This window comes from Gobio gobio (genome assembly GCF_949357685.1).
Source record: "Gobio gobio genome assembly, chromosome: 4".
Lineage (NCBI taxonomy): Eukaryota > Metazoa > Chordata > Actinopteri > Cypriniformes > Gobionidae > Gobio > Gobio gobio.
In genome coordinates this window covers 26,334,032-26,358,420 of record NC_137100.1, presented here as the reverse complement: position 1 = coordinate 26,358,420, position 24,389 = coordinate 26,334,032, and the positions used below count along the sequence as shown (strand labels likewise).

Sequence of the window (24,389 nt, the reverse complement as noted above, 5' to 3'; positions counted from 1 at the left end):
CATAATTTCAAACAGCTGGTATGCATGAAAACTAAAGCAGACATAAAAGACACGTCTAACAGACATCTCAGTGATGCCTGAAGCAATTAAAACAACCAACAACATTTACAAATGTTAATTTCATCCTATGCAGGCAAATCATATCAACCACTTTGAGTAACAGATGGGAACCTATAAAGTTTATACACCTACATAAACACACTGTGCATACCCATTACTTCCTACTTGAAATGCTTTTATTATATTCAAAATGAAATTATTAAATTATATAATACATGAATTAATTTATTCAATACATTTATTTTCTTGAGTGTAAGTAAATGAATGCCTATCAAACCCTGCCAGTGCAGGTGCCCCACTAAACACTTTAACAAATACAACTGTCTTTTTAAATATTTTTTGTTATCGTCTGTGTAACACGGCAGCAGACACAACACTAGCAAGACTCTCCCTCTATTTGTGTGCTTTTCCATCTGACTTTGATTATGTGGATAAACAAACAGCCACCTGTGTGGAGCACTAATGCTTTAATGATGAAGCGTAGCTCAGGCCTCTCTTACACTGAGACTGCAGTGAGTGAGACCTCTTCACCCACTAACCTCCATTATTTCACATATTCTTCACATATTATGTCACAGACATACATTTAAACTTAGTAGGGCCTACTTATACTTATATGCAAAACACAAGAAAGCCAAGTTTGTTCTGTACATATGGATACAAAAACGTATAGTGCTTCTTCGATAATGACAGCTTATGACCCAGAGGTCGATTTTACTGAAAACAGAACATTTTTCTTTTTATATGATGGTCGCACTGAAACGTTTCACAGTGCCTTAATAATTTTCAAACGTTTTATTGTTTTAAATTCATATCTACATACATTTGATTTAAAACGATGAACATTTATTATAAGAATATTTGGTAACACTTTATTTTACAGTTACATATTTTACATGTACTTACCATAGTAATAGTAAATTAAGCATAATTACAACTAACCCACAACCAAGCCCAAATCCTACCCTATAGTAAGTATATGTTGTTAATTAATACTGCTCAGTACTTAAATATATAATTACACTGTAATAATGACACCTTAAAATAAAGTGTAACCGAATATTTGCTAAATGTGATAATTAAAGAAAGAGTTAAGAAATAAACTGTCCCTCAGGGATCATTTATCAAAACTTTGATATTGTTTTTAAAGTGTTTATCATATATATAATTTTTTTTTTTTACTTTTAGAGCTTAAGATGAAATCAAATATAAGCAAAAAACCCATTAATATTATTTTTAAATAGTTTATTGTGCAGTCATTTCCATTAACATTTTTTTTTTTTTTTTTTTTTTTTATAATGCAAACCTGTGAACATATTTAATTGTGTGATTTTATACACAAAATGGAAACTATGAAATTAGCCTCAGCAAAAACAAACAAACAAGTCAGGTAATTTATTCCAAAGATGTAATTTCCATTAAAAAAAAAGTACATTGTCAAAAGTGCTCACAGTCATATACAGCCACACTATAATGTACATATGTACCTCAAGAAAATGTAGCTTTTATCAACAAAACTGGTATAGCCTACAGTAAGATGTGCAGTAAGTTAAGATAAGTTAGCTGATGGCAGTACTCGTCCTCACCAGGAGATGAAACTGATCAATTCCAGACGGGAAGCGGTTGAAAAAAAATAATTATTATCTGACCTTTGACTATCTAACAAAACAATTCACATTATCAGTGCAGGGGCCTGACCTTAGACTTCTTTAAATGGAGGAGTATTGATTGTCTCTGCACAACAGACAAACACCTCACGCAGCATGTCTGGGACAGTTCACTCAGTGCACGGACAAGCTGTCTGACGACTGGAACCTGAGCAATTAAACACACACACGTGCACACAGCACACAGACCAGAGGAAAGCTCACCACATGACCCAACAAACAAACTGAACAAAGTGATTCAACCACCAAAGGAGCATTTCTTTACAGATTCCTTTAGATCCGATAGCAAACAGTATCAATCCAGGTTTCAATACCAATACCTCTATTAAGTGAATTTTAGGGGGAGGATAATATTTCTGAGGAAAATAATTGTAATTATAGCCATTTAAATCACACATTAACAGACCTTAACAACAATTACAAAAAAAAAAAAAAACTTAATGTACTGCACATTTGTCAGTCAAACATAATTGAAACCGAAATGTTGTTACAGTATTAATAAACTGTATTAATAAAACATTTAATCTCATACATTTCATTCATCGCTTGTTGAACAGATAGCCATATTTTAACAATGTTCATATGTTTAAACTATCAAATTAATTGTTTTTGTTAAACGTTTTATGCTTTTAAATGCATTGTTTTGAGTGCAGAAATCTTACATAAAGTGGTAAGAAACAGGCATGTATGTATGTATGTATGAATGACTAACAAATATTCATCACATTAGGTTTATTATTTTATGTTAAAACTGTGTAATCCAAATGAATGGAAATTTTATATGCAATTTAAATACATAAATCTTAAATTTAGGCCCAAAGATTTTATTGACTGCATAATCACCGTTTACCCTTTACCTTTTTTAACTTTAACAAACAAATTTAAATAAACTTATAACAAACATCACAGAACCCCATTATACTGCAAGTAAAATATTTCATTTGGAATATTTCTTCTGTCATTATTTATTGCACGAGATAGGCAGAGGGCAGAGGGAGAAACAATTCCTCTCACTATTTGCTAATACATTGTCATTCTAAATACATCAGTATCAGTATGTATCCTTCCGTCTGTAAATCCAAGAGAAAATAATTTAGATTTATAAAATAAGATTACTATAGTGTTCCTAACAATACAATACTGGTGAGTGCCTAAAAAAGCATGAGACATATAATATGAAAAAAAAAGTATGTTCCTGTAATTTCATCTTGTTTTGCAAACTTAAGTTTAAGAGTATAGTGGCCATAAATATACAGGTCAAAAGTTCCCTAGCGCTGATTTACAAGTCAACTGATGTCAATTAGAGCTACTATAGTGGTTCATTTGAGGGAAGTACTTCTCTGGGCTCCTGAAATGCCTTAAGATAGGTGACCCTTTGCACTGACCCCATACAGCATATTGATATGTGTATATGAATTCAGATTCATAATCAATAACGAATGAGACATTTGTTAAAGCAACAGTTAAACATGAGCAAAAACTATAATAAAATAAATACATAATTGATAGATATATATATATATATATATATATATATATATATATATATATATATATAGATCACCCAAGATGGCGGCGCGAGTAGTTCGCGAGGCTCTGGGTCTCTCCAGATTCTGCAATTTTGCGGTATTTTTCCTGCTCATCTCGGGTCTGTTCGTTCAGAATAGTTGTGCCTTAACATCGTACACCCGTGGTGAGATTTTGGATATTGGTTTGCGAATTTCCGACAGTTTTATGGACAATCTTCGACTCCTTCCTGAGATCGCTAGAACACCCGAGGCTATGCACTCTGCCCGGCCGGGCGGAAGTGCTCGCAGGCGGCGCCGAGATCGTAAACAAAGGCGGGGAATACGCGGTGGTCTGAGAGCTAAGCTAAGGCTAAAGCTAAGGCTTACCCCACATCGGCTCTCTTTACCCAGTATTTTCCTTGCCAATGTACGGTCGCTAGTGAACAAAATGGAGGAGATTCGACTCAGCATCACACACAGCAAGAAACTTTTGAACTGTAACGTCCTAATCTTCACGGAAACCTGGCTAAACGGCGGAATACCGGACACCGCTATTGAGCTAGCGGGATGCCACACGCTCCGGGCGGATAGAACATTAGATGGCTCCGGTAAGACCAGAGGTGGTGGATTGTGCATTTACATTAACAAAGCCTGGTGCACAAACTCTGTTATTGTTGGGAGTCATTGTTCAGCTAACCTGGAGTTTCTCATGGTTAAATGTAGACCGTTTTATCTGCCGCGAGAGTTCACTTCCACCATTATAACTGCAGCCTATATTCCCCCGGATGCTGATGCCAAGCTTGCTATGAAAGAACTTCATGCAGCCATCAGTAAACAACAGACTGATCACCTGGAAGCTGCTTTTATTGTTGCAGGTGACTTTAATCATTCAAACTTAAAGTCAGTGCTACCCAAGTTTCACCAGCATGTTTCCTGCCACACCAGAGGAAACAAAACCTTAGACCACGTGTACACAAACATGGCGGGAGCTTACGTTGCGACACCCCTCCCCCACCTGGGACAGTCAGACCACATCTCTTTGTTCCTCATCCCCAAATATTCACCCCTCATCAACCGTGTGAAGCCATCAGTGAAGACCATCAAGGTGTGGCCTGCGGGGGTTGATTCCACACTCCAGGAAAGGTTTCTACACACAGACTGGAGTGTGTTTGCTTCTCAAGCCACCAGTGGCGCTCACACGGACATTGACTCCTACACCTCCTCTGTATTGGATCATATCAATACCACCATTGACAGTGTTACAACCCAGAAACAGATCACCACATACCCAAATCAGAAGCCATGGATGAACAGGGAAGTGCGACTCCTGCTGAAGTCACGCAATACTGCCTTCAGATCAGGAGATGCACAAGCCTACAGCGCATCCAGAGCAAACCTGAAGAGGGGCATCAAAAAGGCCAAGCACTGCTACAAGCTAAAGATAGAGGGTCACTTTTCCAACTCTGACCCTCGACGCATGTGGCAGGGCATCCAGGCCATCAGTGACTACAAACCCACCCACTCCACCCCCGCAGCCACTGATGTCAACTTCCTGAACGAGCTAAATCACTTTTACGCTCGTTTTGAAAGAGACAACAGAGAAACTGCCACCAAGCTCAAACCCTCAGCTGACCCACCAATCACACTCTCCTCCACAGATGTCTGCAAGTCACTGAGCCGGATCAGCGCGCACAAGGCTGCTGGACCAGACAACATCCCTGGTCGTGTTCTCAGGGCATGTGCGGAGCAGCTCGCTGAGGTTTTTACAGACATTTTCAACCTGTCTCTTGCCCAAGCAGCTGTACCTTCATGCTTTAAACGCACGTCCATTGTGCCAGTGCCAAAACACTCTAACCCGAGGTGCCCTAATGACTACCGCCCTGTAGCACTCACACCCATCGTCATGAAGTGCTTTGAGCGGCTGGTCCTGGAACACCTAAAAGACTCTCTACCATCCACATTGGACTCACACCAGTTTGCCTACCGCAGCAATAGGAGCACAGAGGATGCCGTTTCCATGGCACTGCACTCTGTGCTCACTCACCTGGACAATAAGAACACTTACGCACGCATGCTGTTTGTTGACTTCAGCTCAGCATTCAACACTGTCATCCCAACCAAGTTAATAGCCAAACTTGGAGACCTGGGCATCAATACCTCAATGTGCAACTGGATTTTGGACTTCCTAACTGACAGACCCCAGAATGTTCGTTCAGGACTCACCTGCTCCACATCCATCACACTCAACACTGGTGTACCACAGGGCTGTGTGCTAAGTCCGTTTCTCTACTCCCTCTTCACCGCCGACTGCAAGCCTGTGTATGGATCTAATTCTATCGTCAAGTTTGCGGACGACACAACGGTGATTGGTCTCATCAGCAACAACGATGAGACTGCCTATAGGGAGGAGATCCAGCACCTGGCCACATGGTGCGCTGATAATAACCTGCTCCTCAACACCACCAAAACGAAGGAGCTCATCGTGGACTTCAGGAAGGAGTCAAGAGGCACACACGACACCATCCACATCAATGGAATGGCTGTTGAACGTGTCTCCAGTTTCAAGTTCCTGGGGATCCACATCTCGGCGGACATGTCTTGGACGACCAACACCTCCAGCCTGGTCAAGAAGGCTCACCAGCGCCTCTTCTTCCTGAGGACACTGAGGAAGAATCAGCTCTCCTCGGCTATCCTGGTGAACTTCTATCGCTGCGCAATAGAAAGCATCCTGACCAACTGTGTGGCAGTGTGGTATGGAAGCTGCTCTGTTGCGGAGCGCAAGGCACTGCAGCGGGTGGTGAAAACTGCCCAGCGCATCACAGGGACTCCACTGCCTGCCATCGAGCACATCCAGAGGAAACGCTGTCTGCATCGAGCTTGCAGCATCCTCAAGGACTCCTCTCACCCAGCCCACAGACTGTTTTCTCTCCTGCCCTCCGGCAGGCGTTTCAGGATCCACCGGACCAGGACCAGCAGACTTAAGAACAGTTTTTTCCCCAGAGCTGTCTCCTTACTGAACTCAAACCCCCGCTGATCCACTCCCCTCATATACTGATAACTCTCCTACCTCACATCCACCTTCACTTTGTTACTTGCACTACCGACTCTTTATTACAGTAACAACTGTTTACTTATTCATTTTGCACTACCACACCGTAACTGGATTATGCTCATTTGCACTGCCGACTGTTATTTACAGTACCTACTGTTTACATTTGTATTTTGCACCGTACTTCTAACTGTAATATGCAATCACTTCCACTGCACTTTTACACTTTTTTTTCGGATAGCTTCTGTCCATAATTTATTGCACTACCTTAATCCACTGCCATATTCCTCATTTTAGCCTAACATATCATTGTATACCTCTATCTGTAAAATTCTGTTTATAGTAATAGCCATCTGTATATTATATTATATTCATAGTACATATCCACCTGTAAATTCTGTTTATAGTATTAACCATCTGTATATTATTCACTGTACATATTCACCTGTAAATTCTGTTTATAGTAATAACCATCTCTCTATTTATAGACATATTTATATATACTCAGTACATATCCATGTCCTGCACTTATGCAAACGTTGTATATCCTGCACTTGCTGCTATTGCACTTCTGGTTAGACCTAAACTGCATTTCGTTGCCTTGTACTTGTATAATGACAATAAAGTTGAATCTAATCTAATCTAATCTAATATATATATATATATATATATATATATATATATATATATATATATATATATATATATATATATATATATATATATATATATATATATATATATATATATATATATATATATATATATATATATATATATATATATATATATATATATATATATATATATATATATATATATATATATATATATATATAAAATATATATATATACACAATAATGTGACCTGTGCTGGCAAAATTTGTCACAATGAGCAAATTTTCTAAAATCTTAATGTATGATTTGTTGGAATCAGACAAAAAAATGACTGAGCTACACCTGTTTGAAGTCGATAGAGTCAGCAAAGTCAATTTTTAGAAAAATCAAGTGGTGAAGGTTGATGAAGGTTCCAAAACAAAATCACCTAGCAACCATACCTTAAAATCCCTGGTAATAACATCAACTTTGGCACACACCAAGTCAAAACCAAATATCCATAGGAAAAATATATATTCAACCTTTTTTTCCCATGATACCACAATTGTTTGATTAACCAAACATTTATTTACTTATATTTTAACAGACAGTCTTTATATTAAGATCTAATCTGTTACACATCAGACGCTTTCCCCAACAGTTAACCGTTCATTTAAGACATAACAGATAATGTTTGCATGAATATTTGACAGATATTTTGAAATACTGTAATTCTGTGTATGTGTGTATATTGGGATCACGCGCTGTCTGAGTCAGCACATTTTATTGGTTCAGACTCTTCATTGAAGTCTTTTTTGTGGAGAAAAAAAACTAAAAGTTTTCCTAAAAAAAACTTCAATTGAAGAAAGAAAGACAAAAAACATCTCGGATGGCACGGGGGTGAGTAAATTATCAGGAAATTTTCATTTTGAAGTGAACTAATCCTTTAAAACGATACCAAACTTGTGCTGAGGGGAAGCGCGAGAAGCGATCAGAGATAGGTACTCCTCTCAGAAAACTTAAAAACAAAGATACTTTTAGATGTTTAGTTGCTATTTGGAGGATGGATGGATGGATGGATGGATGGATGGATAGATAGAACCAGACCAACAGGGCAATTCAATACACATGCAATGTAATTAAATTAATGTTGTTCAAATTAGGGATAATGATTTTTACATAATGATGATGAGTGAGAATAGAGAGTGATCCACAAATATGAGAATATGAGAACATTTCTCAACAGTTTCTTGTACAAATCTAAAATACAATTTGAAGGTGAGAAAAAAGGTGACATTATTTGAATTCAGTAGTGATTTTGAAACCCCCATCCTCCCTTCCTATATTAATGTTTTTCTTACAAACCTGCTGAGAACGCATAGTTATCTGTCTCGTTCTCAAGTCTTTTTTGCCCACCGTCACTATAGTGTTCACTTGACAAATTCATTCTGTAATGAAGTGTTATAAAGATATTCCAGGAGGGGGAGGGAACGGCAACAAAAAGAGAAGATAAAAAAGAGGGAGAGAAAAAGAATATCAAAGATAATCATAGGAATGAGGTAGGAGTGGCCCTGGGCCATGGGGTCAATCTAAAGCTGAGCTTGTTCAGCCTGCCGCAGGCACTGAGCTGGAACTAAGTAAAGCCAAGCGACCATGGGCATGGAAGCAAGCCAGAGCGCGGGATTCTGCAGGGGGCCGTACTGAGCCCCCTCTCTTTCTCTCTATCGAACTCTAACATTTTCATTAACACACAGGGAGAAAATGAGGGTGAGCCACAGAGAGAAACAGAGAGAGATGGCAATCCACGACGCAAAAAAACAACAACATACAGACCATAAGGGCGAAAAGAAAAGAGACTCCTATTTGTGATTGGAGAACTTTGGCAGTTATGTTACTGCATATATTACACACATTTTAGTAGAAACACTCCAAAAGAGAGGGGGTTAAATAGAGACACAATGAGGCGGAGAGGCACCATTCTGGAGTGATGACTGAGAGACAAAGGAGGCCTGTCAGGCCGGCCAGACAGCTGTGAGTTGGGTGTCAAACTGCCTCCCCAGACCACCATCTGCTGACACCACCAGATGACACAGAAAATAGGATTACAGTAGCAAGGCATAAAAGAAGATGATGACCTAAACTCTGTAATATCATTTTCCAGAAAAAAAATGCAGGCATGGATAAAGATGGAAGAGGTGAATGAGGTCAAAGAAACACTGTTATGTTGCACAAAAATACCACACGGATGAGGAGATCAGAGTTTAATTTGGGATTAAATGTGAGAGATCTAGTGGGAGGCCCTAACTCATGCCATTGGACTCAATTTCATGTGAGCAACTGACAGCTTTGTAAAACAAGCAAAGCAGAAGCTTGTCTCATGTTATTTCATTTCAGGGTGCTGTGTCATTGACCTCTAGTCATTTATATATATTTAATATAATGAATTATTATTTTAAATATTTGAGGAAATAACTTAAATTACAGCTGAATAGCAGGTAAAATATAATTATGGTAGTATATGTTTTGGAATTCACCCATTTAAGATGTGGGAAAAATAATGTTGGATGTGCCTTGTAACCTTCATGCAAAAAAGAGAGAAATAAAATATAGAACATAGTGTGAATTCCATTTTAAAGCTGGCCTTTGTTTTACCCCATCTACAATTGGAGTCATTGTGAACGCCAACTACTGCTAACTCATGGATAACTTTCAGTGCTCATCAACTCGCGCACTTCTTTGAGTGAAAATATCATAATGACTGAGTTTGAATGAACATGGACATACAGAGGGCAGGCTTAGCAAACAGAGCCTCAGAGCTGTAGCATTCCATTTATGTCCTGGAGTTGCTGGGGTGTAAGGGGTGAGGAACAGCCCAACTCCGGCTATAACACATCCCTGGAAGGACCCACCCTGCCCCAAGGCTGCTGTCGATTCCAGCAGGAGCCCAACCGACATGTGACCAGAAACGACACTTCATGGTCAAAGGTCAGTGCAGATTTCTGAATCTCTGCAAATCTGTCTAGGTATGGCATCCGATTAAAGGCAAAGGGGAGAGTTTGGCCTCCAACCTTAACCCGTTAAGACCCTTGAAGTCTTTTTTCTGACCTAGACTTGACTCTCTCATCTGCGATGTAAGCTATACTAATTACCCACCAATAGTAGCCCTGCACAATTCATTACAATGTTTCCTGGGCGTTTTAAGCAGAGGCTGGCGCCAGACTCACTTACTCTTCTAGAGAGGGCGAGGCATTCTTAAACCGTACTTGATAAAGCCGTTGTTTCCCTTAGTGCTGGCCGTGATGTGCAGAATAGAATATTTCCGAGAACAGCACAAGGCCAACAAAGATGGATTATACAGCACCATGGATTTGGTCAGATGAGTGATTCCATTCTCAAATGAATCAACAGAGCTATTTTATAGTAAGCATTCATTCAGGTTAATATTTCAAGGGAAAGTAAATAAAAGAAGATATTTTGAAGAATGTTTCAACTCTTTCTTTTGTCCATATAATGAAAGTCATTGGTGTTCAAAACACCTCTGGACTCCATTGACTTTCATTATATGAACAGAAACTATTTTTCACCATATCATCTTTTGTGCTCCACTGAAGAAAGAAAGTCACACAGGTTTGGACCGACTTTATTGCACAAATACCTTCAGCTACCGAAAACTCACCAAGCTTACTCTTAGGTTTACAGAGACACGCACACACATACGGCGTTGGAGCCGAAGCAGGATGGTGAGTGCTTGTGCATGAGGGGATGGACAGCAAACCCCCTGCTGATTAGATAAGTCCTAAACCCACTCAAACACATGCAGCGAAGGCCATGTTTTCCACTCACTCTCTGTTTGTCTCTCAGAGGGAGAGGTGATAAGGTGGGCCATTTGGGGGTCATTGCGATTAGACAGCTAGGGAGAGCGCATTCCTGCCAACTCCTCACAGGACAGAGAGGCTTTAACACATCACACACTGACAGGTGTGTTACCGCGAGCCTCGTCTGCCCACAGATATAAAGCCACGAAATATATTAAATATATTCGCAAGCGAATACTTTGAAGCTAACTGGGTCTGAGTCTATCTTGACCTTCTTGTGGACTCTTTTATCACAAAAGGGCGAGCACTAAAACAGACATCATTTGCATTTCACATGTTTCAGCTGAAGCCTCTTCACAATCAAGCCGTGTCGGCGCTTGTCGGAGGGTGCACCAAAGGGCGGCGTCTGAGAGGAGGCACCTGGGGTGGCAGCAGGCCCTGCAGGGCTGTAGGGTGTGGGAGGAAGAGAAGACTTGGGATTACAGCTAACAGCATCATGGAGGGATCAGTGCAGCCTATCTCATTACGCCGAGCCACAATGAGCACAGCGCTCTCAAAGCAGTTTATAATTATGGCTTTCCAGGCCACAAACAAACCTTGCTTATTACCCTTCTTCTCAACGCTTTAGCTGTAGGAAATCAGCCGCTAATTGCGATATTTCCCTAATACTCAATGCACACGGGTGTCACGGGCGGTTTGCGTCTCGTCCCGCTGACGCTTAATAAAGTTTTTATCTGTCAAGCCTAAGAGTGGGAGACGAGCCAAGGTCACTACTGCGCTCTAAAGCTCGCTGAAGAAAGGGGGGGGGGGGGTTCAGTGTTGTTTACATAATTATATAAATAATATCCTATTTTTCCAGCAAAAAGGGAAACAAATAAATATTTTAATTTTCAGGCTGATTATGGAGCTGAAGGACGTTCAAGGATGTTTCTTCTCTAATCATCATGTGCAATTATGTACAATCTTAATATATTCTCATTGCATTCTTGTGCATTTTCCCCCTCGCCCACTGTTTTCTATAACAATCATATTAAATGTGCATTTCATTAAATTCAAATTTTATTTAAAAAAAAAAAGATCACACAGACGGTGGGGGAGGTGGGGCTGGTGCACGCCACAATTGCACACGCATCAAAACATGTGCTGAAATTTAACTAGATGCACTAAATGTTATCTTTAAAAAAAAATGAAGCAGCCTAAAAAAAAAAAAAAAAACACCACCACGACATAACATGGGATGACACATCGGGTCCTAATTAATTGATTTGTGTTCTCAAACGGAGTATTTTATTATGTGCATTACTGCTGCTTTGATAGTAATTATCATGACTCCTGCAGTTCCCATAACCCTCGGCAGAAGCAGAGACTTCTCACCCTCCCTTATCAAAAGCTGTCAAAGCAAAGCGCCCCATTAGTCTCCAAATGTAATAAATTGGTTGCATGAAACACACTCATAGCACATCTCTTCTGAGGCAAAAGGGGGAGAGCTGTTGCAGGAGGATGTGAAAGGGAAAAAAAATGGAAATAATAAGTCTAATATCCTCAGATGGGGCCCCTGTCAGAAAGGAGTGAGTAGATGTTGACAGTTGTGTTGCGCGGCGTGGCAGGGGCTCGTCAGTGAGCCATTTATTTGCGCTGATGGACTGATAGAAGCAGACTGCTGCTGATAATAAGGAGTTCTCCCACACTGTCTTCTGTGCATCTGAGTGCTAACAAACCCACTACGGATCAACAGATTTGTCAATGTTAACTTTGTGCTGGGAGAGCTCAAAGACGGCTGGGCAAGATGTTCACTTCGACATAATACTTTATTCATTTTTTAAAGGATTGGTTAAAAAAATGTAACAAAAAACACTTGACACTGATGTAACTACTAGAAAGCAGAACCATGCATCAAAATATTTACAGTATATTATATGCAAACTATAAATAATAATTTTTTTCAGTATAAGACAAAAAAAATACTATAGAATATGCTGGTCGTTTCTATACAATTACAATGAATGTAGATTTCAAGCAAAAAGACATCTCGTGGATATACTAAAGGCAACATGAAAGTATCATAATTCTGAAAATCTGAGGTAAATCTGAATGTCAGATTCTTCAATAAATCATTCCTTTTCAAGGAATTGGGTGATTAAGTTCACAAAATCGACCTGAATGTTTAATTCACTCAAACTGACTGTGATTAAACTTCAGGTCATTGTAATTACAGGGAAAAGAGCGACAAGTACATTTTTCAAAATATCTTCTCTTATTTATTTTCTTTAGTTTTTTTGTGAGCAAATGATGCCAGAATTAAAATTTGGGGCTGAACGGTCTCTTTAAATTGCTGCTAAGCAATGCTAGTTTGTATGCATTGCAGGACATTCATATTTGCTGATGTGCACCGTGAGACAATAACCAAGCAACACCACGTCAAAGCAGCAAATTGTATTGAGTATGTAATTTGCTGTCCAATGCAGTTTTCCCCCCTTCCATTTCTCTCGCCCCTTGTGTTTCCATGAGAGTGTTTGTTTTCACGTGTAACAGGTTCAATGTTGGAGAGAAAACTCCTAATCCTTTCCCTCAAGCCATAGCTTGAACGCTAATGATATCTATAGTGTCTCACAGCTCTGGAAGTAACTAGCAGCAAATCCTGAAGAAAAACATAGGAAACAATCTGATGATCAGGTCTTACCCTAAATAACCTCCTTAAAGTTCACTGAAGGGGCAGAGGGTTGTCCCCCGTCTAGCACAAAAGATAGGAAAAAATGCAATCTTGGGAATCTGAATTGTAAGTTTTGTTGAAATGCAGCATTTATACATCATAATCAAAATGCTAGAGCTTGATACCAATGGAGGTACGTGATTGCTGTCCATCTGCAGGGTTAAGGGTCTTGGTTTAATCCTCTTCTTTAGCTATAGGGCTCACCATTTGGCTCAATGAGATCCATGTCCCCAGCTCCTAATCTGTCGCTGCCCTCTGTCTGACTACGTGATAAAGCATGGTGGTCAATAGTATGTACACTACTGTGTAAAGAAGCTTGGTTTGTACCAGGAAACCACATGTTTAACCCTTAAATGCATAAATCATTATTACATATTCGGGTCTTTAGTGACCCGAATCTATATCTAACACGGATGGATCTCTACCTGTCGTGATAATATAAAACTCTCTTGATATTAGAGTAACAATTACTGAAGAATAAAATAAAGCTTATTTTGTTATCTTTTGGAGCTTGGAAGAGTTCAGTTTGAGCGGATGTTTTATACCATCGTCACTGTCCTCGTCAGAGCTCATTTACCAGTACATTCAGTATCTGGCTCATATTCCCGATCTCAAACATATTCTCAAAACTATCCTCAAAATCAATATTTTGATCGCTGACAGCTTATTCATAAGATCCACCATCAAGTGACAGATACACTAATATTTGATTGCGTTTTGCTGATGATACTTCCTATTCTTTTGTTCTCTGCCTGCACTAACTATGAGTGAAACGTCACTTCATCATTGTGTATCAGACATTTCCACCTTGTGGAATAAAGATTAATTGCACTTATTCAATTATTGTTGTGCAGAAAAATACTAAAGAGGTTAATGTCTAACTTCAAAAAAATGAGTGAGGAAGAGGGTAATCAATGACGTCCCGGGACCCGAGGTATGAATTTGAGGGTTAAACAAAAGTGTGGTCACTCATTGACTTTTTAAACTCATCATTCACTCATCAATATGTTTTTGTATATTCGTTAAAAACAACAAAACCAGTAACAAAAAAATATTGAGTTTTTACAATTCATTCTAGAAATTCTGATCTACCATTGCCTGAAATGCCGTTTCACAGTACATTTAAAAGACACAAATGTTTAATGAGCACTTTAAATAAAAACATGGTTTTAAGCGGCATACTCCTCATGATATGAAAACAGAATCAAAGTAAGAGAAAGAAAAGATTTATTTTGAAATCACATTCTAGTGCAGCACTTACCCTCTACCAGAATCTCAAACATGAATCAAATATAGAAAAGACGCTGCCAACATTGCCTCTTCACTGGTTAACAGTAGTTGAGGGGCAAATGTTGACCTCTAATTTGCGGTAATACGCAGAAGGCCTCATGGTCAAGTCTGGGATGATAATGTGATTACAAAATGGTTGATGTTGCAGAACTTTGTTCCATTTTTCATTGAACCCTGTTGAACTCTTTCAATTCGCACCAGCTCATCCCACACTTTAAGGCATGATGAATACAGCCCAGATGGAATGTGAGGTTAGGAAACAGACTTTGCAAATAATTCTTAGAAGTAAAAATGTGTTCAAGTAGCAAAATTACAAAATGTAATAATGCCCTATAAATTATGTGAGATTTATGTGCTGTACATTTTGTGAAAGTAGAAAGGAATTGAGAAATTGATACAACAACTACATGTCCAACTTGACCCATGTGGCTCAGCAACTAGTCCCTATTTTAAACAAAATGTATAATTACATAAATAAATGGTCTGTGGTACAGCGAAGAGCAGGGTTGTTGTAAAAGAAAAGACTGGGAATGTTAAAGGACGGCGAAAGCTTTTTACCTCCGACAGCTAAGGCTTCAATCACAATAGCCTGGATAAAACGAGTCTACCCTATAGACTCATTATGACAGTACACTATGCCACACACACAAAGAGACAAAATGTGTCTTCCATTCTCCCACGAGGACACATGCACAGCATATTGATTTCTGCCTTGAAAAGGGAAGCGAACACACCATTCACGGCTTACAGTCGAATGTTTTTTTTTACTCCAAATTCTAAACGTAAACAACAAAGCCGTATGCTGATTCAAACCTCTGATAAATGTATCTTCAACAACATAAAAGGTTGCATGTATTGACTGGTTGGAGGATAGTGAGCAATGCTAACTGACTGTGATCTGGTGGAAGCTTACCTCACAACGGTAAAGCTGTTATGGATCAAGTTGTGATTGGGATTCAAAGAAACTCAAGTTATTTCACAGGATCTGTCAAGTTCTGATCTGGACAGTGAAGATGTGAAGGCTATGAAGGCCATATGGATGGCATTTCAGTCTTAACATACTTAGTGCAATGCACAAGTTTAATATAGACAGAGAGGCTTGTTTATCCAACAAGCAGTTTTAAAGAGGATAGACGCACCATCCTCTTTAATTGCTGCCTTCCTAATAGAAGCACATCTCCTCTCCTAACTAAAGCTTCACAATTCATCTAAATAAAACTGAAACTACAATAAGGCCTAGTATGCAAAAGGGTGATATTTGATTAATAAAAAATATAGTATAACCTTCAAATCAAAGTACAATGTGAAAGCAATAAATATTTTTTTAGTTTAGTTCTGAGTAGAGGACTTACTCATTCTACTAGCAGTAGAACATGGGCAAAACGTAACCACTTGTTTTAGATGATGAACATGGGCACTACTGTTTTATGTGATTTTAGCCTTGACATCTAAGCAGTATAACCAATATGAAAATGTTAAATATTTATCATATCACAGTTAGAATTTGTTTCAATATTAGTTTTTTTCCAAATTGCGCACATATGCAACATCAACGTATAATCCAGTACAACAACTTGCCTCTTGTTTGCTATGTGATCCCATCTCGAGATTGACAAAATGTCCGAGGGTGTAAGGAGAGAGACAGACAGGCAAACAGTGAGCGTGGGATGAGATGACATAAAACTCTATATACAGCACAATGTTCCTGCATGGTGCGCTCTTTAATCGGAGGGCTCATTACATAAAGCCAAGAGCCAAGTGGGTCAGGCCCTGCCACTCATCCCATGAAGCAAACGGATCAAAGATGTTTAGGCTTTAAAGAGGAATAGAAAAAGACATTTTTGAAGAGGAATAGAAAATGAAGGCCATGTCTTCTGATCCCCGACAAGGGAGAGCAGCCGTGAAAAATTATAGTCGACTGCACAAAAACGCCATCAAACTTTCATTCTGCTCCACCAATGGGACTTATAAAAAGAGCATGAAATTGAGAAAAAGGAAACACAGGGAGTCGCTGCACTGTGGTATAGTGTCAATATGTATATTGATAACAACTTGATACTTTCCTCATGGGTTCTCTGGTAAAATAGAAGGGTGAACGACAACAAATCTCCATATCTGTATACATGTATACAAATAAAAAAAGAACATTAATTTAAATGGAAATAAAATGGGCAAAATGAGGGGTATCAGAATTTAGCACTAAAATATGTATAAATAACAATGATGTATAATTAATAATAATAATAATAATAATAATAATAATAATAATAAATGGCCTAATTTTCAGAAGTGAACTGCTTTTAATGCAAGGATACTGAAATAGATTTATTTTGAATATATAAAGGATGTTATATAACAATGATATAACAATGTTATATATTTTGTTGACTTGTGTACTTACATTATCCCAAATGTTTAAATTCGTTGCTTATCAATAGCATCATATGAAATCACCCTCAATTTTTACAGTACATCCGGAAAGTATTCGCAGCGCTTCGCTTTTTCCACATTTTGTTATATTACTGCCTTTTTCCAAAATTTATTAAATTCATAATTTTTTCAAACAATACCCCATAATGACAACATGAAAGAAGTTTGTTTGAAATCTTTGCAAACGTATTTTTAAAAAAAATGAAGGGGAAAAAAAGTCACATGTACAGAAGTATTCACAGCCTTTGCTCAATACTTTGTTTAAACACCTTTGGCACCAATTACAGCCTCAAGTCTTTTTGAGTATGATGCTACAATCTTGGCACAACTATTTTTGGGCAGTTTCTCCCATTCTTATTTGCAGGACCTCTCAAGCTCCGTCAGGTTGGATAGGGGTGTTCAGATCTTTACAGAGATGTTCAATCGGGTTCAAGTCTGGGCTCTGGCTGGGCCACTCAAGGACATTCACAGAGTTGTCCCGTAACCACTCCTTTGTTATCTTTGCTGTGTGCTTAGGGTCGTTGTCCTGTTGGAAGATGAACCTTCGCCCCAATCTGAGTTTTCATCAAGGATGAACATTGCTGCATTCATCTTTCCCTCGATCCTGACTAGTCTCCCAGTTCCTGCCGCTGAAAAACATCCCCACAGCATGATGCTGCCACCACCATGCTTTACTGTAGGGATGGTATTGGCCAGGTGATGAGCAGTGCCTGGTTTCCTCCAGACATGACGCTTGCCATTCAGGCCAAAGTTCAATCTTTGCTTCATCAGACCAGAGAATGTTGTTTCTCATGGTCTGAGAGTCCTTCAGGTGCCTTTTGGCAAACTCCAGGTGGGCTATCATGTGCTGTCTGGCCACTCTACCATACAGGCCTGATTGGTGGAAGGTTCTCCTCTCTCCACAGAGAAACGCTGGAGCTCTGTCAGAGTGACTATCTGGTTCTTGGTCACCTCCCTGACTAAGGCCCTTCTCCCCCGATCGCTCAGTTTGGCCTGGTGGTTCCAAACTTCTTCCATTTACGGATGATGGAGGCCACTGTGCTCATTGGAAGCTTCAATGCTGCAGAATTTTTTCTGTACCCTTCCCCAGATCAGTGCCTCGATAAAATCCTGTCTCGGAGGTACAGACAATTCCTTGGACTTCATTGCTTGGTTTGTGCTCGGACATGCACTGTTAACTGTGGGACCTTATATAGACAGCTGTGTGTCAGGGGAAAGGCTGTGAATACTTATGTACATGTGATTTTTTCTTTTTTTCTTTGTAATAAATTTGCAAAGATTTCAAACAAACTTCTTTCACGACATTATGGGGTATTGTTTGTAGAATTGAGGAAAAAAATTATGAATTTAATCCATTTTGGAATAAGGCTGTAACAAAAAATTTGGAAAAAGTGAAGCGCTGTGAATACTTCCTGGATGCACTGTATTTTGTAGAAATTATCAAAATAATATTTTTTTTACTTTAATATATTATGTGTTTTATTAGACAGGTGAGCAACTGTTTAGATACATTCATCGACAGAAAACGAATCATTGTTATATAGCTCAACACAGTTAGTCTTATTGATTGAATCTCGTTTTATTGATTTACCACGAGTACCATGTTTTACCATGCCTAATATCGATCTAACTTATTGCAGTGTGCAACAAGTGTCTCATAGTAGCTGCCGAGCGAATGCACACAGTGACATAACATAATTTTCAACACACTCAAATGTACCTAATATGATAAAACAGCGCTGCGTTACCCCACATAAGCGGTCGTCTGCGGCATAATTAAAGCTCTGCGAAAATCAAGGCGTCATCAAGCTAAGCCTTTGTTTTCGCCTTTGAATAAGTGACCTCTAGCAGCAAAAAATTACATATTGTGTCTTTAAGATCAATCAACAGTTTTTTTGTCATAATGCAGATCACAAAAATGTCTTCTTCAAAAAGCAATAATTTGGGTTAGAGTGAGAGATTTATAATGGGAGTGAAAGGGGCTAATCTGTAAACATTAAAATACTCATTTCAAAAGGTGATTTTGTAACATGTGAAAAAATAGCTAATCTTTTCTGTGTAATTATGTAAAAATTTTTCCACTTTACCATTGTCATGACAATCCTAAAAGGCTTTAGCTTTATATCTCAAATAACACTGTTTTAATAGAAGGAATAGTGTAAGTGCTTTAAAAATTACAAGCTGTACCTGCTTTTAAATCCTAAAAAAAGGCCCCATTCACTTCCCTAGTAAGTGCCTTATCATAACCTTTATTTATTCATTTTATTTACTTAAGAAAGCGAGAGACGAGTTGAAATTACGTTTTGTGGTAATCAATATTATGCCACAAATGTAGTAGATATTGAACCTGGAATATTCCTTTAATTTGCCCATTATTTTGTTACAGCATGCATTTCTTATTGCTGCTCGTCTCGGAGGAAATTGACTTCAGTGAGCAGCTTGTATTTTTTGTATCTCCTGCGAAACATCCACAGCAGATGAAAGTGCCACTTTGTGCATGTTTTGTTAGTGGAAAAAAAACAACCTGAGTAAAAAAAGTGAAACAAACAACACAACATTAAGTTGCTTTGAAATTAGTATCTGCTAAATTACTGATTATTTAAATCGCTGTAATGTTCATACTAGGAACATTCAGATCCAGACGGCAAACAAAGGGATAGTTCACCCAAAAATGAAAATTACACCATGATTTACTCATCCTCAAGCCGTCCTAGGTGTATATGACATTCTTCTTTCAGACGAATGCAATCGGAGTTATATAAAAAAAAAATGTCCTGGCTCTTCCAAGCATTATAATGGCAGCCCAAAATTTAAAGCCTAAAAAGTGCATCCATACATTATGAAAGTAATCCATACGGCTCCAGGGGTTTAATAAAGGCCTTCTGAAGCAAATCGATATTTAACACATTATAAAGTAAAATATGTAGCTACCGCCAGACCCCCTTCCATGTTCAACTTACGAAAAAAAACGCAACTGGCACGACGATGACATCGGACGTAGCATAAGCATTTTGAACTGCTAGAGGCTTTACACTTTTTTCATAAGTTGAATACGGAAGGTGGTCTGGCGGAAGCTAGATATTTTACATTGTAAAGTTTTAAATATGGATATTTTTCTTACACAAACCCATCGATTCAATTCAGAAGGCATTTATTAATTATTAATTTTGGGCTGCCATTCACTGCCATTATAATGCTTGGATTAGCCAGGACATTTATTAATATAAGTGAGCAGAATGAAAGAAGAATGTCTTATACACATAGGGTGGCTTAAAGGTTAGTAAACTATGGGATCATCTTCATTTCTGGGTAAACTATCCCTTTAAGACAGCCAATTATTTGTGAGCTGGTCACAAAAATGTGCTGAATAAAAAAAGTCACAAAGTTCAAGGTCATGAATTTTTCCAGGAAATCCAGACCAAAACCAGCATCCACTTGAAAGGAGGGTGGGAAAGTACAAGTGGAGATCTGTCATTCACAATGGAAGATCAAACAAGTGGATTTTGCTGCATCAGGGGTACATGGTCAAAGGCATTCAATGACATAGAGACACTGGGACCTGTGGACCACTGAATAAAGCTAGTCTATAGACTGAATGCAACATGCGCCAGTGACTCTCCATTGAGCAAAATACATGGACCACTGACATTGTATACGTCAGCAATATGCACCAGTGAACTTACACAAATGGGCCAAACGACTGCATGCCAACAGTTTCAATCAAAAACATCTTTATTAGGACGTTTTAGGAGAACCAAGATGAAGTTAGACAATTCATAGAATGTTCAAATCAGACTTTTTTTTAAAGGCAACTAAATCCCATTAAAACTGCATTACTTTGTTTCAGGGTCTTGCTCATGAAGTTGAAACAAAGCTGATTTAAAAAGAACTCCGCTTCAAACCATGAAAGGTGAAAAAGACAAAAAGACATAATGAGAGAGAGAGAAAAAAATAGAGAGTTGTGAATAAATCAACTGACAAATATCTAGTCCTACATCAAAGGAGGCTTATTTTTTTAAACAAAGTTATTCTCTGCTCTTGTGATCCTCACATTGTAAATGCAATTAGGGTTAATTACCCACCTGTGTTGGGATTCTTGTAGTGGTGCAGAACAGATAATTACAGTTCAGGTACGCATTAACTAACTTTTGTTAACAATTAATCACTGTTTACATACTGGACACAGTTCTCTTTGTAATTAATGATCGGTTCAAGCAATGAGTAATCTCATCTTAACCCAGGTAAAGCAAAAGAGAGCCTGTGTTTCAAACACTTGGATTTAATGGGAACGGCATGAAGCAAAATTGCGAGTGTTCAGATGTTCCAGAGATATTACTACCACTTGCTTGAGGGGCTACGGTGTCACAGCACATGTTTGATCTGAGTGAGATGTTAATGTGAGAGATTTTTATTTTATTTTATTTTTTACAAATAAGGGGTGCTCACACTAGTTTTTAAACTGCCAAAATGATTTTGGACAGTGAATATATGCAACTGGGTAAGATGTCCCACTCCAGGGCTATTAGTAATATATACATTGATATATTGATAAACATCTTTAGAATAACATAATATATGTTTAATTTAAATATTTTAATGTAGTATAATATTTGCATCAGTATGTTGCATAATATATATATATATATATATATATATAAATAATCAAGAGGGAAGCATTTCTTAATTATTTTAATATATGAAAAGTTATGACAGTAACTGTGTAAATGGTTATATTTCAAAAATGAATTGGAGAAGTTAATGCAAACCCTGCCTTATATGCAGTTTACATGTTTTTTTTTGGGGGGTGTTTATTATTATATCTAAAAATAAATTGAAACTCAATTTAATAGTTTGGGCTCTGTTGTTAACCTTTAATATTATAGTAATGCGCAAGAAATGGCTCCCTATATATATATATAGAGCATTTGCTCAGATATTTTTTTATCCTTCAGAAAATGTTCATTATAATTACATTTATTTAAAGAGACATATAATTAGTTCAATAAACCACTTTTTAATTAAAAAAGTAAGAAAAAATAAGCAAAATTGTGTTTAGTTACTCCTTCCCTGCAGTAACACGTACCGAACCGTGACTTCAAAAACCGAAGTTTGTACCGAACCGCCATGTTTGTGTACCATTACACCCTATACATACAGTATATGCAAAATGAAACTAAATTACATTTTATTATCTATGGAAAGTATGCTCTCTTTCTCCCACTCTCTGTCCCATACAAACATGCACACACACTGTCTGGTTCACTATTTTTGTGGGGACTCTCCATAGACGTAATGGTTGTTATACTGTACAAACTGTATATTCTATCCCCTTACACAAACCCTACCCATCACACAAAACTTTCTGCATTATTACATTTTCAAAAAAAGAAGAAAAAGAAATAATATTTATAAGCTTGTTTCTTCATGGGGACCTTAATTTAGGTCCCTACGGTGACAAGTCCCAATGAGTCAGTGTGCATTCAGGTTGAAGCCCACACCGGGATAGAAAAATATGAACACACACAAAAACGTTCACATGCACATAAACTTCTTGTCAGCGTTGTCCTACACACCGTAGTATAAGCTGAATAATTGGGGTGTTGATATTTTTTGAAAGAAGTGTCTTGCTCACTAAGGCTGAATTTATTTGATCAAAAATAGAGTAAACATATATTACAAAATATAAAATAAGAGTTTTCTATTTCAACATTTGTTAACAAGCTGAATTTTCAGCATCATTACTCCAGTTTTCAGTGTCACGATCAGAAATCCTTCTAATATATTGATTTTATGCTTAAGAAACATTTCTTATCATTATCAATGTTGAAAACAGTTGTGCTGCTTAATATTCTTGTGGAAAACGTGATACCTTTGTTTAAAAGGCATTGATTTGAAATAGAAATATTTTGTAACACTACAGTCTTTACTGTCACTTTTGATCAATTTCAAAAAAGTTCTTGATTAGAGATTGTTAAACATTGATATACTAATACATATGTTGCATAATAAATAATTATACAATAAAAATAACCAATTTAAAATGAATTAAAAAAATTCTAAACGTAACCTAATGAGAAAAAAATAACTAAAATGAGTTTGATCATCAATCAAGAAGTTTATGAAATTTATATAAATCATCTTTTGACTAAGAATTTGTCAGGTCAACTTGAACGCAGTGTAAGAAAATAATTCTTTGCATATCCTTACATACATTCTCTTGGTTTTGTGTGCTTATGAATGGAGGTGAATGAAACACAAAAGTTTGGTGTGACCGCCCCTTTAAACTAATATCATGTTGCACCCGGGTTTAAAACATGATACACACATCACAGGTTTGAGATATAGCCCATCGGGGCCAGACGGCTCGATCAAACACACACACACACACACACACACACACACAGAGAGAGAGAGAGAGACTGTAGCCCGACATTGGCATTGTTTCTGCTTGTAATCTATCCAAATGCTTGTCTAGGCTTCCTCCACTGTTCAGTTCAGTTGTGCTGGCAATTGGCTACAGCACCTAGAGCGTCTGACTGTGGGTCAGTGTGGGCATAAGGCTCAACTCCCCTCACCCAGTGCTGGCGGACCAGGGGGCTTTTCAGGAGATTTGTTCCAGTTTATCTGCATATTTCAACTGGCTTTAGTGTGGTGCTAACTGATAAAATGCTGCCAGTCTCCCTGAGCTCTGCCAATGCTGAGACTCACTGACCTTCCACTGAAGATTCCTTTTGAATAAGGGGGAAAGGAGGGGAAGGGACAAAAAATAAAGGGAAAAATCCAGGCGGGTGGGAAGAGGCTCCAAGTTTTATCACGTTGGGAACAAAAAAACAGAGATGTCAGAAGACCTTCCCTTTCCAAACACACATGTGCATATATCCACACACACGAGCATACAAAATACCAGCATGATAAGCTGGAACCAGCATGGCTTCATAGATGATTAAGTGTAACAGACAAGCTTCTCTATGTCTTGCCATCACCCACCTGCATAAGTGAAACCAGCATAGCTATCATGAAAACAGAGCCACACACAGTGCAAAAAGGACTGTGTGTGGGAATCACACGTAAAACCTCAAATCAACTTCATTGTGGGGATCAGCTAGTGGTGCCAATAGGGAAATGGCTTAAACATACTAAATATTTGCTTATCAATAATACAAAATGTGTAAAAACATATGTGTGTAAGGAGAGGGAAACTGTGCTTTAAACAATTATACTGTCAATTAGTTTGATCAGATGCCAGGCATTGAGATAATGCTG

At 38.1% G+C, this 24,389-nt stretch overlaps 1 protein-coding gene across 4 annotated transcripts in view; it reads right to left on the bottom strand.

The window, feature by feature from the left end:
* arb2a (ARB2 cotranscriptional regulator A) overlaps positions 1–24,389 on the bottom strand; it is a 227,044-nt gene that overhangs the window by 40,920 nt on the left and 161,735 nt on the right. For 2 of the 4 annotated variants that reach the window (XM_079813951.1, XM_079813950.1), the window contains exon 11: positions 1,441–1,875. The exons of the other annotated variants lie outside the window; for them this stretch is intronic. In XM_079813951.1, coding sequence (XP_079670077.1) covers positions 1,838–1,875 — 38 coding nt within the window. In that variant the 3' untranslated portion in view covers positions 1,441–1,837. Of the gene's footprint in view, positions 1–1,440; positions 1,876–24,389 lie in introns of those variants that run through there. 4 annotated transcript variants of the gene reach the window in all.